This window comes from Misgurnus anguillicaudatus, chromosome 7, assembly GCF_027580225.2.
Source record: "Misgurnus anguillicaudatus chromosome 7, ASM2758022v2, whole genome shotgun sequence".
NCBI lineage: Eukaryota > Metazoa > Chordata > Actinopteri > Cypriniformes > Cobitidae > Misgurnus > Misgurnus anguillicaudatus.
The window spans coordinates 6,835,141-6,852,126 of record NC_073343.2 but is presented as its reverse complement, the minus strand read 5'-3'; the positions used below and the strand labels follow the sequence as shown (position 1 = coordinate 6,852,126).

Sequence of the window (16,986 nt, the reverse complement as noted above, 5' to 3'; positions counted from 1 at the left end):
TCAATTTAACGTTGCGGTGGGAGTTTGCCTGAGTTTCCAGCATGTTGTTTGATGCTTTCTCCGGTGTGTTGCATCTCAGTCTGGCCGTCGCTCATGAGTTCGAGCACGCACTTGTAAACTTATTGGTTGCAATCTGAAACATCACCGCTAGAGGCCGCTGAAAACTACATACAGCCCCTTTAAGTATTGGTTTATACAATTTTTTCTGATTTTTTTTAATATTTTCTAAATTTTAAAAAATTGTCGCCTGGCATTAGGTTTAGAGTTGTGTTTGGGTAAGGATGTCATTTTATGTAAATCTAACCCTAAACCGAAGCAACAATGGTTTGAAAATAGGACAAAACAGTTGAGTAACCAATATGTGACAATAACACATAAACAAAAATTTGTGATATGATCACGAAAAAACGCGGAAATTCCTGACAGTATCACGAAAAAGAATAAAAACAAGGTACGTAATTTTGTGTGACTGGGCTTGATAGAGACTGACTTGAGATCAGTGATTAAAGGCTAATTGAAGGCACACAGAGAGATGGATGGATATTAATCTTCAGTGTCATCATCAAAAGTTCATGTCAGAAGCACCAAATGACATATTGCTATTCATGCAAGATTATCAGACTTTGGTGCATGTGTGCGTTTGTGTGAAGGGCTTTCACATCTGAAATGAGCACTGACGGAGAATTAGACTACTGAAAAGTAGCAATAGGTTTGTTCCGATGAGTTTGCATATGTCTGCATGTACCAGTAGATTTGAACAGCTTTTTAATGTGGCTAATGGCGTGCCATTGCCTTCTGGTAATCCAGAGGATCTCCTCATCAAAGCTGATGATTTGTTCTCTCGGGGGTTTTATGTTAATCTGTGTTTCTTAAAGAAATAGTTCACATTAAAATAAAAAATAATGTGCTTATTGATTACTTCTTTTCTCAGTGCAACACGCTACTAAACATTTTTAAAAACTGCATCGTAGCTTTGTGCTTAAAATGTAAGCTATTATTTATTGATCATTTTAATACGCAAACATATTTCTCGCATACTGTAGCTGGCTCAAGCCTTCGGATTCATCTTGGTAGTTATAATAAATGACATGAAGTCTAAGAAGACATAAAACGCAAACTAACCCGAAAACATGCAGACACAAGGGCTGAAACAAGCAGTCTGTCACACATGGATAGACAGCAGACTGTGTGAGACGGAAATAAAGGGGAAAAGTGTGTAGCAGGGATAGTTTTGACCTGGTTTTGGGATGTGTTTGTGTCTAGGGTGATAGAAATGATCTTGAGTTGTCTGGATAATATATTGTTGTTGTAAAAGGTCAAAAGAAATGAGAAATAAAGAGATGGGGGGAGTACGTTCATTGTGATTTCTGGTTTAAAGCTGTTAATGATAGTGTGAAATGTGCTTAGCATTTGGTAGGTGTGTGTGCGCGCACGCACATGTGTGTGTGTGTGTGTGTGTGTGTGTGTGTGTGTATGAGAGCTTATCTTAGAGTGAGAGTGTTTTTCATGGTGCTCTATTTGTGTCGCCATTGGTTACTCTCCTGTGTCCGTTGCCTTGGCGACCCCAGGGCGGGGTTTCAGGCTGAGGATCAGCAGTCGCCCTTTTTCTTTCGCCCTGTGTCTCTCTCTTACATATGAAAAATCATACAGATCAGAAGAATACCCCAATTTATTTATTTTTTTAACAACAATGTCAGATTAGTTTGTGTGCATTTTTGTATAGTATGTTTGTTTATATGATCTCATTGCATTCATTTGAATTCACACAATCTAAAAAAGCAACAGAGTTATGTCACTATTTCACTTACTGTTACAAACTTGATTCATTTTTTCCCCCTCATTTCATAATTTTGATGTCTTTCTTCAAATCTGTATTTCTCGTTTTGAAATGTTAAAAAGCTTTATTTTTAGTTAGTCAGTAGGATAATCTGTAGGACTAAAATAGCTTCTCATTGTCATTTGTGTCTTACAGGTTATTGCTGTGTTTGATACAGTATGATGGCCACAGATCAGATGTTTAAAAACAAAATGGCTATATTTTTTCTGTCGTCATTATGATTATTAACAGTTCTTTAGCTGTGTTGTATCTACAAATGTTATATTGGGTATGAGGTATAAGAAGCTTGATGTTTTTTATTCACTTAAAAATTGAATATTTATTTTTACACAAATAATAATAAACATTCACTTTTAATTCATTAACAGGTGATACACCTTCAATTTGGTAAAGATGATGAGATTTCAAATGGACAGTCCAGTTTTAAAGGGGTGGAATGTGGGATATTTAGAAGGATATCTTGACAGAAATGCAATATAATATACAAAACTATATTATCAGTGGTGTACATAATAAACTGTATTGTTTTTATTACCTTAGAACAAGACGTTTTGGTAACACTTTACTTGAAGGGGTGTCATAAAACTGATATGACACTTTTATAATCATGACACAACACGTGTCATGAACATGAAGGAGATTTTATGCACATTTATGACAACTGTCATTAAGTGTCAGTTTTAATGCAAAGATGATATTGTTTGAAATGTCTTTGTTATGACTACTTGACATAAACCAATACATCATAACGTGTCATAAATCTGACATAGCAGAATAATTATCAAACTCAAGAAACTACCTAGCATTATGGGTTAATATTATATTAAACTGTCATTTAAATGTCAATAAGTGTTAATACTGTGTCAAATAATTTTAAATACCTTAACAAAATGCAACAGAGACGTCAAAAGATTATACTTAACTTTATGCATGTGCACAATACATAAAAACTAACAACTAACAGAACTTGTTCTTTCTCACCCAGAGGGTTTAAAAATGTTCTGATATAGAAGAAAAAAATAACATAATAATTAATTAATTAATTAATTTAATATAATTAACTGTTTTTGCAGCGATATGGACCCAACACTGGATGGCTTAACCCACTATTTGTATTTTCATTTAATTTTAGGTGAATCGCTCTCCAAATGCAATAAAATATAATTTTATCAAGTTCTTATTATTATTGAATGATTGATTTTAAATCTTAAACACATGGAGGAAACTTAAAAAAAAACATTATGAACTGAAGAATATTCATGACGCTGTTATGAAACTATATGACAGAGTATTAACACTTAATGACATTTTAATGACAAATCATATTTGTTCCACTTTAGTTAAGGTCAAGAAAAATATTCATGATGCTGTTATAAAACTATTTGACAGAGTATTAACACTTAATGAAATTTTAATGACAAATCATATTTGTTCCACTTTAGTTGAGGTCAAGAAAAATATTCATGACGCTGTTATAAAACTATATAACAGAGTATTAACACTTAATGACATTTTAATGACAAATCATATTTGTACCACTGTAGTTGAGGTCAAGAAAAATATTCATGATGCTGTTATAAAACTATAATACTTTTCATAACAAAGACCTCAAACAATGTCATCTTTTCATTAAAAATGACATAATTGAACAAATGACACTTAATGACAGTTGTCATAAACGTGCATAAAACTGGTCTTCTGTTGCAGCATTATTTCTGATATTTTTAGCATATTTTGTTAAGCAAGAAGAGGCCACAATGGCCTTTCATGCTCAATCACACAATGTCGGAACTGCCGAAAGCATTTATGAATCCAGAATAACCTTTAGATCGTCCTACATGCAGATTAGCAAATTTACTTTATTATGCGTTTATGCATTTGGCACGCATTTTTATCCAAAGTAACTTACAGTGCCAACTAAACATTTACATGCATACTATACACGTGTTCCTTGGGAATCAAACCCACAACCTTTGATCTACCAAGCTGCAGGAAAATGTTTCTGTCTCTGCTTTCACTTCTACTGATAAAATAAATCTCTTGATCTTTTAAACTGATTAGCAATTAGTACGCTAATGCTGTTCTATCCCGCTTTGATTTCTATTACCGTGCATGCTAACTATTTCCAGCTGCCACTGAGTCACAGTCAGTGTCCTAAAATAAGCAAATTGATCTGTGACGCAGCAAAACACTAAATGACAAGATGGCAAATCTCACCAAAATCGAGACCATTACGATAAACACCAAAGGGATGTTCTGGGAACAAAACCATATTATTAGCCAAACAAGCTAAACAACACTAATACTAAACTGAATCTGAGATGCATTATCATGAAAAAAACAAAATAAAGAGAAAACAGGTGAACTGTCCCTGTGTCAGTTATATTCGTTTATTTGTCAATTTCCACAATAAATCAAGACCTAGCAGACATGGGGCCCTATTTTAATGATCTAAGCACATGGTGCACTACTGGTACATTCACACGGGTGTAAGCATTAATGCTTCTCATTTACTTTTAATGGGTGACGTCATGGGTTACCGAACTGAATTGTAGATCCGTCAATTTCCTGTCACTCAACTTTTCATGTGCCAATGCGATTGCATCAGCCAATCAGATTGCCTTATGCAAATAACCTAGGCAGAGCCAGCCAATTACATTTATGCAAGACCAGAGAACAGAGGGGCATGTGTTGCGGCCACTGTGATTGGCTGTTGGCCAGGCTTTAAGCCCGCCCTCTGTCAAGCGTTAACGCTTAAGCCTTGTGTGAATGTACCAATGTGCATGTCCAAATCCACTTTTGTTAGTTTAACAACAGCAAAAAACAGTTGGCGTGCCCGACGCATGGTCCAAAAGGGTTGTACATTTTCTCTTAAAGGGACACTCCCATCTTTTTGAAAATATGTTCCTTTTCCAGCTCCCCTAGAGTTAAACATTTGATTTTTACCGTTTTGAAATCCATTCAACTGATCTCCGAGTCTGCCGGTACCACTTTTAGCATAGCTTAGCATAATCCATTGAATCTGATTAGACCATTAGCATCACGTTAAAAAATAACCAAAGAGTTTCAATATTTTTCCTATTTAAACCTTGACTCTTCTGTAGTTACATCGTGTATTAACACTGACAGAAAATTTAAAGTTGCTATTTTCTAGGCAGATATGGCTAGGAACTATACTCTCATTCTGGCGTAATAATCAAGGATTTTGCTGCCATAACATGGCTGCAGCAGGCGCAATGATATTACACAGTGCCCGAAAATAGTCCCACTATTGAAAGTAACCAAAGGGAATGGCATAATATCACTGCCCTAAAATAAAAATATCAAAACTCTTTGGTCATTTTGGGAATTCTGAATCAGAAAATTGTCTAAAGACGTTAACTGCCTGATGCTGCGTGGGCAGTTTTTTTTTTACTTTGTCACTTTGTGTCAATCTTCTCTTGAGGTCATTAGGAGGCGTTACTAATTGTGATTGTCCTAGTAACAGTTATAAACAAATGAGTAACCGTCCTCTCAATAACTGACCAGAGATGGATGATGTAAACGCCAGTGCTTCACTCCCATTGATATTCGCTTCCGAAATTCCGAAAAAATTTAACTTTTCCCAACTTTGTTGCATAGATGAAAATGACCACTTTGCAATGAACAAGTTTCATGCGTCGCTCTGCCGAGCGTGATAGAGTTGTGATAGAGATTGACACGGCTAAGCTGAGTATGTGTGTGTACTGTGTAATATAATATTGTGTGTTCAGACCCCAAAGTCGAATAACATAGAGTGTATGAACTAGAAGGCAATGGTAGCCTAAAAGCACACATGCATGTATAGATGATGGGAGTGGGGTCATACATTACGATTGGGACATTTCTTAATAACCTTAAAGTTTTTGTTTGTTGTTTATAAAGCTGACGCTGTGAAATATCACTCTTGTAAGAGTGTGGATCAAGACTGTGAAATTGACAGCTTAGAGAAACTACTGTGCCAGCACAAGCAAACAGATGGCATACAGACCCACTGATGGGCACACACATATGGTCACACACAGATAAGTTTCACTCTCACACGCACACGCACACACACACACACACACACAGAAAGCTGTAAACGTGCAATCACTAATTTATTCTAACGTTTATTATTCTTTGTACTGCATATAGACGGTTTTATCGGACGCACGTGCGCCGCGGTGATGCAATTATGCATCTGGTCCGAACTTTACTTCCTGTTTCTGTTTGTTAAATGGTCTGACTAGTTGAAGCTGAACTCTTAAACAAATACCTTGTCGAAAAAAACAAATGTTTTGGTTTCCTATCTACGTGTTGTTTATTTTGCTTTTTATATAAACTTCATTGTTATTTATTCTTAGCAGACTTTACCGGAAGTTACGTGTTGACCACGAAAGCCGCTTATTTATGTTGTTACTGCTGAAACCGTCTATATTGAGATTAAATATGCTAAAAGAACATAAAGGTACATTTGATCAGAATTGCATTTACCTATTAAGCGAATGAGTTAGCGATTTGGGTTTCAGCAGGTTGATGTTTTTCTTCTGGTTAAAAAAGGTATTTTGTTAAAGTATTTGGTTCTTAAGTTGTTGGAATTATTGGGATGCTTTTGGATTAATTTTGAGTGGCCATTGGTTTGGATTTGTTACATGGATCTGGTAACCGTGTCAATTAGGTACAGGTCTGCTCACCTTTTTTTTTGTTTATGGTTAAACTTCAGTTATATCAATAATGATTTTTTATAAGCAGTGGAGATTTTGACGTTTTCAAGAACAGAGTGATTCGTTGTTTTGAAGTAATTTAAAACCACACTGTTTACACAAGTTCAAAAACAGTCATTACTCACGATTTATTTCTCTGCCACTTTAACAATAAAGGTTAATTTTAAAGCAAAAAGCACCGCTTAGCATTTTAAAGCACTTGACATCACTAAGGAGTCAGGACTAATGTTGCAATTTGGTCTGGTGGTGATGCTAAAAACCCGGCCACTTGTGAGAATTACAGGGTGCAGTTTTAGGATCTTCGCCTCTTTTTATTGCAGTCATTTGCAGGGATCATTTATCCGGCTAACTTGAGATCAGAGATTTTAGGCAAGGTGCCATTAACGCAAAGGAGGATGGTTTTAGCCCAGCACTTTATTGCTTCTTTATTGTGTTCCGGTCTGTTGCACTTACGGATGTTGTCTTCATCTGCCTCTGATGAATAAACCATGTATAATGGTAATAAATAATATACAATTTAATGCTAATAAACTACATAGTGATCAACATGTGACAGCAATATTATAGCTGATCACAGATATATAAATAGGGGAAGTTGTAGCCTATGGTTAGAATGTCGGGCTTCTAACTAAAAGTTACCGGTTTGAGGCTCACGACTGGTGGGTTGCGACTGTGGTGCCCTTGAGCAAGTCACCTTAACCCCAATTGCACCCCGGGTGCTGGAGTGATAGCTGCCCACTGCGTGTGTTCACTATTCCCTGGATGGGTTAAGATGCAGAGGTCATATTTCAAGTATGGGTTACCATACACTGGCAAATAAGTCACTTTCACTAAAGGCTAGTATAAGTTCTTTACATTTTGATTTGTCTGTTCTGTGATTTTTCCCATCCTACCTTGCAGTTGCTAACTGTGTGGGATGAGTGCTCATCTGGATTTTCCCTAAGCAGTGATTCCACCTACTCAGTCGATTGCTATAGTGTTGTTTTTATGCCAACTTTGAAGGCCAAAAAGTATGTTTTTTTGGGTAAGGAGAATATTTTTATATGATTAGAATGCAAAAAATGAAGGAATTGGCTCTCAATTTGTAATTGTATATGATGTCAAATTAGAAATGACAGAAATATGAACTTAAAGAACTGCATTACAAAAAAATTGTAAGATTTATTAGGTTAACCGAATATAATTAGGATATAATTAAGTGTTTACATTTTTATATAAATTTTTGGCATTAAAAATGTAAAGACATTCCTACTTTTATTTTCAAAAGTGCATAATCCTTAACAGTGACGATTACCTTGTCTAGCCCACTGTGTCCCCTTGTGGTGAAATAAGGTAATGCTTTCCATTTTGTACATTGATGTGTGAATGTATAGATGTGTTTGTGTATGTATATGTGTACATTTTTAAAGTGGGCTAACTAGGGTAGCATACAGAGCCAGAGAGTTAATGTCACGTGTCATCTCTCACAGGAAAAGAGAAAAAGAGTGAAAGAGAGATGTGCTGAATGACCTGGATTACTTTTTGAAAGATTAAAACAAAGAGAGCGTAAAGGGCAGTCCACACATTTTCTTTCTGTATAATGTTAGAGAAAAGCAGGTCTGTCTGTAGCAGGGACTTAACCTTCTCATTACTCAAACACAGAGCATCTCACCAGAGACGGCACATAGACACACTACATCTGTCTCTTTGTAATGAAACTGGGGTAGAAGTGATATGAATAGGTATTACAAAAAAGGTGTTCTGACCTGTGCAGAAGTTTCAAACCTACTGAAAATATGTGAATAAATGTCCAAATGAAGTAGAAAATGTAAACTTTCTTTGAAAATGTATGTGGAAATAGTATGTCTCCTGAATGTCATGCTCAGTAACAAGTTTGCTTGCAGGTTTAGACGAGAGAGTGACTGTGTAAGAGTGGTAAATATTTTGGTTAGGTTACAAGAGTTTGGTTACAAAACAAGATAACTAAATTTTTCAAAAAATATTATTTTTTATTGTCCCTTCCAATTAATATTAATCAAACTGCAGTTGGTTTGTTTTGATTTAAGCCTTCATCACTTAAAAAATACACATTAGTAGCACAATAAAAACATGATAAAATAATAATAAATATGTTTTGACAAAATATTTAAAAACAGAGTTATCTCATTTTGGAACTAAACTCTTAATTTTATAAGTTAATTAAAAAGATTATGATAATCTAGAAAGCATTAACATAACCACCAGTTGTTCAGTTTACCGCATCTGACACGCGTGCTTTATTACTTAGCCCACACTTCTAAAAATAAAGATGTTGAAAGGTTTTTGGATACCTAAATGAGTCACAATCCTCAAAAGAATCTTTTCTTTCTTACCTTTTTATGTTCTTAAGAAACGTTTTTTTACACTTTTGTGTAGATATCAAATGTTTTCTATGATTATTCTGCAACTGGAGCTATGATTGGCTGGTGAGCTTCGGAAACACACCCACAGCATTGCTCAGATAATGCATGTGTCTTTTGAAGGGCAATCGATTATTATATAGTGTTATAATTAAAGTATAATTTAAAGCTAACATTGTCCCAATGGTTTGCAATTCGGTTAAATCAGTAGTGTGAAGAGGGTACTACACATTAAAAATTTATCACTTTGTGTTGGCCAAGGTTTCATCTAAACCACATTTTTCTCACAGTAGAGATGTTCTAGATCAGTGATCTCCAACATGATGCCCGTGGGCACAAGGTTGCCCGCCAAAGCACATTCTATAGTCTCAATTGTAATATTTATTTATTGCATATATTAGCTTGGCTTCTTTTATCTATATTAACATTTTAAACAATGATAAAACATATCAACAGGTAAAATAAATGTTTTGAGTAGATAAGTATCAAAAAGTAGCCCTCCAGATTGTTTTATCCATTGTGGTAGCCCTTGCTCACCACCCCTGCTCTAGATTGTAGCTACATTTTACATGCTTTTCTCATTTGAACCACAAGAGGCCGGTAGAGCACCACTGTAAATACCATGGTGAGTGTCCGATACGTGATTGCAAGAGACACAACAGCTTCAGACTGTTCTTTTGAACTTTTGGGTGTCTAATATGAAAAACAAAGATGGTCAAAGGTTTAAAAACTTTTTACAATCTCTTGAACAAATGTTTACCTTCTGAAAATGTAGAGACAAGCAATAGTACATCCCCAGTTTAAAATGATTTTATGATCTTTAATACACCTTGTCGGTTTTCATATGAGAAGCAGGGCCGTGCAAAAACTTTTGGTGCTCAAAGTATAAAAATAGAACATTCCTTGCTGACACACATTTCAAAATGAATGCACATAAAAAAGCACAACGGAATAGAAAAAAAACATTTTAAGTCTAATATTATTTTTTATTTTAATTGCAAATAGAGTGAGACGGAAAAATTGATATAGACAGAGTTGTGTGTGTGTGTGTGCGCGCGCACGCGCGAGTCTACATTATGCAGTTTTGTGATAATGATTTCACAAGATATTAAGTTAACAGGCTACTGTGGATTTTTTTGTCATATTTAAAAATAATTCTATTCTAATCCTGTTCTTTATTAAATAATAATAAAACAGCAATAATGAGGATAATTCAGAGGGTTAGAAAATCAATATGAGCCTGTTTACTGTTTAATAAAAACATTAGTTATAATAGTATGAAGTTTTTAGTCAAGGACCAGAAACCTCAAAGCTCGTGAATCTTTTCCCCCCAAACAGCAAGAACAAAGTGAGTGAACATGCATGAACCATTGTTTTGTATGTGTGTAGATGTTAGCTTAAGTTACTTGCATATAACCAGTGGGGCTCGTGACTGCTCATCCGAAGGGCTTGCTTGCGTTTTCAAAATATGCGTTTGTTGCGTCATGTGAACCATGTTCATCACGTGTTTTGCCTGCTAGCGTCAAAATAATAGAGAAGCTCACATTCACAAAATACACGCAAGACACTCCCTTAACAGTAAACTCTGATTACACATGAGATTATGCGAGTAATTGCGAGCGTCTCTTTTATCATAAACCCTTTAGATGCGTCTGCAGCAGGCACTTATTTTGACAAGACACGTAATGCACACAGGATCTCTCAAGGCGTAGAACACATATTTTGAAAAAAGGAACGACACACATGACGGGCTACATACATGTTGTGACAAACTTCGCATCGAGCGCCCTCGTAAAAATAAGTCACCGGCCGCCGCTGCATCTAACATTCAAGAGGTTGCACAGCAATATAAACAAAAGCTGTGTATGCTCTCTTCACGTCATTCTTATGAAATAATAATAAGGAACAAGCATAACGCTTCACTTAATGTCGCCTCGAGGATATCCCCCCTGTACTGTGCACTGTGCGTAAGCGAGGGATCGTCCCGGATGAGATCGTCCGGTGAAAGGTCAATAGGTCATCATGTGAGTCCTTTTATTGACGATTAAATTATTAATTTTATTAATAGTTAGATTGGGCAGGCCTTCACAAAAGGATATTACATTAAAATAAAATAAAAATCTGTTCATTTGTATAGTCAGTGTATACAGTATATATCATTGCAAGCCATTTCAATTTAAAGATGACCAAAAGTAATGATGTTTAAGTTATCAATACTTTCACACATATCAATCGATTTAACTTAAACTGATACAACAGGAAGGCTGTTTTCTGTATGCTACACTTTGTAACTCATACCCACTGTTTTATCTGATAGTTTTAATATTGTTTAGTTTTGTTTTGGTTGCTTGTTTGACACATACATGGCTTGGTCATCCGATATGACTGTGAAAAATTTGAGTGATGTCATTCATTTCGATTTGGCTGATCTGTCTGATGTAACTGATGTTTGGGATGATCAGACAGGAAATCCTAAGGATGCATGCGTGCGGTTTGTAGTGTAGCCTACTGTGCAGGTGGTTAACTACAAAGGTCATTGGTTCAACAGCTCAGTACATATTGCGTAGTGAGTAATTCCCCAAGGTGACATGAGTGGAAATGGTCTCTTTGGTGATACTGGTGAGCTGGGGATGTGCACACTTTCCCCAGGGAGCAGAAAACTACAGCTACAGGAACACAAGTACACTTGGGAGAGATGAAACAAATTCACATGGTGTCTGTGAATGAGCTAATGAGTAAATGGTGATCACATCTGTGAATCTGGCAAAAAGAAACACCCTCCCCCTTGTGTTGTGCTAATGAGTTATGAAAAAAGGTTTTCAGGATATGTTTGGTCACTTCGTTGTGCTGTGTTCTGAAAGTACTGGAATATTGACAGATAATTATTTGGCATTTCTTAAAGTTTGAATTAGAAATGCATAACAATTAATCGCGATTAATAAAAGTTTTTGTTTACATCATATGTGTGTGAACTGTGTATAACAACTTTGTAAAGATTAAAGCACACACATGCATGTATATATTTAACAAATGTTTACATGTGTATATACATTTGTATATTTATGTATAATTTATATGATATATAAATACTTGATATATGAATATATATATATATATATATATATTTTTTATAAAATGATACATGCATGTGTGCATATTTATATATACATAATTGTTATACACAGTTCACACATATACAGTATATGTTGTCAGGGCTCCTTTTTTCACTAGGAGCACAGTGGCCCCAACTGAAAATTTTAGGGGCGCAACCAGAAAATTTAGGGGCACACACCCTAAATCAACATGCTAACCAAATATTCACATTTCTACTAATTTACACTGTATTACTAATAAATACTTTGATAGATGCAGAAAGTACAATGTGTTGTTTCAAATTCAGTGTCACATCACAATAAAAGGTCAAATTTACTGTAAAATTCAGTGGCGCACTCTCAAATTTTGGTGGCATTATGGAGCCCTGGTTGTAAACAAAAACTTTTATTCTGCTATAGATTAATTGCAATTAATCGTTATGCATCACTCGTTTGAATGGATGGATAAAAAGGTTTTGACTGGTGGCATAGTGTGTGTGTACAGTATGCATGTGTTTGTAATGTATTTCTTTTAAAATTGTGTTCGATTTAATACATGTTTGGCTGTTTGCTCAGTCTGATGGGACCATTTTGAATTATGTTTGTAGCAAAACAGTGGATCGAGGCCAGACCAAGCACAAGCCAGAACTGACCACTTACTAAGTTTGTAAGAGACTTTAAGACTGGATTGGACCAGTCAATCTCTTCATCGTTTATACAGTCCAAAATGTACCAGCTTGGCTCCTAACTGGGACAAAAATGTGTGAGCATATTACCGCAATTTTAGTCTCCCTCCACTGGTTTCCGGTTCGTTTTAGGATTGATTTTAATAATTTTATTATTTGTTTTTAAGATTTTAAATGTGGTGGCATCTTCTTATTTATCAGATCTTTTGAATGTCCACAATCCAGCAAATTCACTAAGGTCATCTAATCAGTTGCTCCTTGATTTTTCGAGATCTAGGCTTAAAGGATTAGTCAATTTTCATAAAAAAAACAAGTTTATTTACTCACCACCATGTCATCCAAAATGTTGATGTCTTTCTTTGTTCAGTCAAGAAGAAATTATGTTTTTTAATGGACTTTAATGGAGAAAGAGGACCGTTCCGACGTTGTTGTATGATACTACTAATTAATGTCTGTGTCAGTTTATTGTTTAAAATGGTCCGCAAATGTGCGTTTCATATATGTTACACGTGACCTTTCCATGGCATTACGCAATTACGTGAGGTTGCGCTGGCGCATCACACAGCCGGAGGAAGACGAGAAGTTGTGTTTTAAAAGTGCATATTTTTTATTTTTCTTGCCAAAAATTACAATCTTTTGGCTAGATAAGACCCTTATGCCTCATTTGGGATCGTTTAGAGTCCTTTGAAACTGCAATTTTAAACTGCATTAAAACTTTTAAGTGTTGGGGTCCATTAAAATGAGAAAAATCCTGGAATGTTTTCCTTAAAAAAATAATTTCAAAGATATCAACATTTTGGATGACATGGTGGCAAGTAAATTATCTGTTTGTTTGTTTTTTAAGAAAATTGACTAATCCTTTAAGAACAGAGGCGACCAAGATTTTTCAGTATCAGCTCCTGATTTATGGAACAGGTTACTTTTTCACATAAAAACAGATCAGAAAATTAAAGAGGTTAAGTCTTTGCTTAAGACGTACCTGTATTCCTTAGCCTTTAGTTCGAGATTAGTTTTTTATTTTTATTCTGTTTATATTGTGTGAGCTCTTTGGTCAACTATGGTTGTTTTTAAATGTGCTATATAAAAAAATTGAAATGTTCTTGTTCTTTTTCATTTTTGAAAAATATTCACTTACTGAATATTCAAATATTCTATTGAGCTTAAATGTAAGCTTTTAGGCATATACACACATGCACGCACGCACGCACAAACACATTATTATAGCACTGGGTATTTTATACAGGCAGTGACTGAGGCAGTCCTGGAGATGCTGAGGACCCGGCTGCACTCAGGTGGCTGAGATGCAGAAGAAACCAATATGGCTGCCATCACTCTATACTCAGAATGTCAAAGACATCACAGAGATGACATGAACCACAATAATTTATTTTCTTTTTTCTGTCTACTATTTTAAATTCTCTTCCATTTCTCTTTCATCTCTTCCTCTTTCTCTCTCTGAAACAGGGATAGGGTTGTAATTGGTTGACACAAAGGTTTTTGTCATTTATAAATATATGGTCCCAAAAAATATGACACCAAACATAAACAAATATATATGCAAGTATGCATGGTATTTTTTGGTAAGACCATTGTTTAATGTTTGTTATGTATGTATCAACCTCTCTCTCTCTCTTTCTCCATCTTGAGTTGGTCAGCTGTTAACATAATGGGATTGGAGTAGTAGTGGTACCCTCCCTCACACTGCACAGTTTGTGTGTGTGTGATATCACACATGCATGAGCTAATGTGTGCATCACCCCTCCCCTCAAACCAGCATACAGATTATGGTGCTGGTGGTGGGGGGGTTACACATATGCGCATATATTCGCACTCGCACACATCGATGCTTGTCATTGCGGCGGTACACTCACGGTTCAGGTAGGACCGTTTGGGGATGGCTGAGAAGAGAATGTGGTTTCCGTAGTAACCACCCCAGCTCCTCTCCTCCCTCCCTTTCTCTCTCTCTCTCTCTCTTTCTCTCTCAACCTTCTTTCTTTCTCTGTATCTTCTCTTTGGATATGGTTCCTTGATCAGCCAATGACAAAGGCTGAAGGAAAGAAAAAGGACTAGTCCATCTTTTTTTCCTTTTTTTAAACAGAATCCTTTACTCCCATTCATTTTGGAAGGATCATTGTTGGGATTTTTGGGGAATTCTCCTCACTGGACATTTATCCCAGTTTCTTTTAGAAGGAGCGTGTGTCCATGTGTGTATGAGAGAGTGTGTGAGTGAGTGAGTGTGTATGGTTGCTGTGGGGACGTGGCTGATGCTTGATAATGGCTCATGCGGCGTCTCAGATTAAGAAGAATAAAGATGTGGATGTTAACGCACTGGAAGATGAAAAGGAAAGAAAGAGGAAGAGCAGGAAACACTCACGGGAACCAAAAAAGAAGGTACATGGAAACACATGCACGCACATACGTGGTATTAGAAGGAGAGTGATCAGGTTTATGGGACAGCCTGTTAATGCCTATGAGTTCGGTGTGTGTGTGTGTGTGTGTGTGTGTAAGATGGCAGCATTATGTATGTTAAATCTGTACTGCAGTGCCAAGGTTACTCTTTACACTGAGCGCCCTGCATCCTTATACACATATGTCCCATGATCACTATTGTGTATGTGTGTGTGTGTAAGAGAGAAAGACAGAGATAGGAAAAAATATTTCTGCGTTTAGATTAAAAATGAGACCATCACACTGCAGCATGAGGTTTGACTGTCCTCTGAAACGTGACTCTCGTGTATTATAAATCACATACTGATTTATTGATGTTTGTTCAGTACGGAGTGATGGAATGAGGTATGCGGATATGTTAGCCATGCTTTCGGTTTGTTTTCTCTTATTATTTAGACAAAACACATATACACACACTGTCTATATCCACCACACCCAGACAGATCAACAGTCATCTTCACCATTGACTGAAACAAACATCAGGTATCACGGTCCCTAATTTTCCTGTGATTATTTTGCTTCTGTGATATTTTAAACATGTGATGAAATGGTACTTGCCTCCTGCCTCACGTAACATGTCGTACCTGTGATCAGCACGTACTGTATTAGCGCTATGATAACATCTCTTGACATTTGTGACCCTGGACCACAAAACCAGTCATAAGTAGTATGGGTATATTTGTAGCAAAAGCCCAAAATACACTGTATGGGTCCAAATTATCGATTATGCAAAACAAAACAAAAAAACGGAATATTAGATGTAACGATTATGTTCCATGAAGATTTTTGTAAATTTCCTAAAGTAAATATATTAAAACTATTATTTTTTTGTGAGTGGATGCAGTTGCTAAGGACTTTATTTGGACAACTTTAAAGGTGATTTTCTCAGTGATAATTTGTGCCTGATTCAAAAATTTTAAATAGTTGTATCTCTGCCAAATATTGTCCTATCCTAACAAACCATGTATCTATGAAAAACATATGTATTCCGCTTTCAGATGGTGTATAAATCTATTTTTTTTTTTTATTATTAACACAATATGACTGGTTTTGTGGTCCAGGGTCACATTTGTGCATGTGTACTTGTGTGTGAGAGAGAGTTAGAAACAGTCTTGAGCTCTAATATTGGGGCAATGCAAATAATTTAACATGCTATTAAAGAACATTCAAACACTGTAAAAACGGAAAGTGTCTAAGGAGAAAAACGCACACAGAGAGAATTGATATTAATGCATTAGTATTAAGGCTGTCAAAAGATTAATCGCAATTAATCGCGATTAATCGCACACAAATAAAAGTTTGTGTTTACATAACATATGTGTGTGTAGTGTGTGTAAATATTATGTATAAATACACACACATTCATGTATATATTTAAGAAATATTTGCATTTATATACTTTATGTACATTTATATTACATAGAAATATAAATATTTTATATAGAAATATAATTTTTTTCTTACATTTTTTCTTAAATTACATAAATACAGGAGCAGCATATAGCGGACTCTCGCGGCTGTAGACCGTAATGTTGTCTCTTGGTTCATATGTGTCAAAATCATACTGCCTTACAAGTCGCGCCTGACTATAAGTCGCAGGACCAGCCAAACTATGAAAAAAGTGTGACTTATAGGTAATCGCGATTAATCTTTTGACAGCCCTATTAATATTGATGAATGTATATTATTATTCTATAAATATCTATTTTTATTACTGCCACCTGTATGTGTAATAATTATTTGCCAGGATTGTATGCAACGCAAACATATCAGTGAAGTACTTGAAACTGAAAGAGATGTACTATATAATATAATGATATA

At 35.6% G+C, this 16,986-nt stretch overlaps 1 protein-coding gene and 1 long non-coding RNA gene across 11 annotated transcripts in view; one reads left to right on the top strand and one right to left on the bottom strand.

Annotated features, from left to right (window-relative positions):
- LOC129417529 (uncharacterized) overlaps positions 1 to 16,986 on the bottom strand; it is a 93,771-nt gene that overhangs the window by 38,291 nt on the left and 38,494 nt on the right. The window lies entirely within an intron of this gene.
- ank3a (ankyrin 3a) overlaps positions 14,538 to 16,986 on the top strand; it is a 124,558-nt gene continuing 122,109 nt past the window's right edge. For 4 of the 9 annotated variants that reach the window (XM_073869322.1, XM_073869320.1, XM_073869321.1 and 1 more), the window contains exon 1: positions 14,539 to 15,108. In XM_073869322.1, coding sequence (XP_073725423.1) covers positions 14,992 to 15,108 — 117 coding nt within the window. In that variant the 5' untranslated portion in view covers positions 14,539 to 14,991. Of the gene's footprint in view, positions 15,109 to 16,986 lie in introns of all 9 variants that reach the window. The other 5 variants (XM_073869315.1, XM_073869317.1, XM_073869314.1 and 2 more) reach the window with 2 other exon arrangements.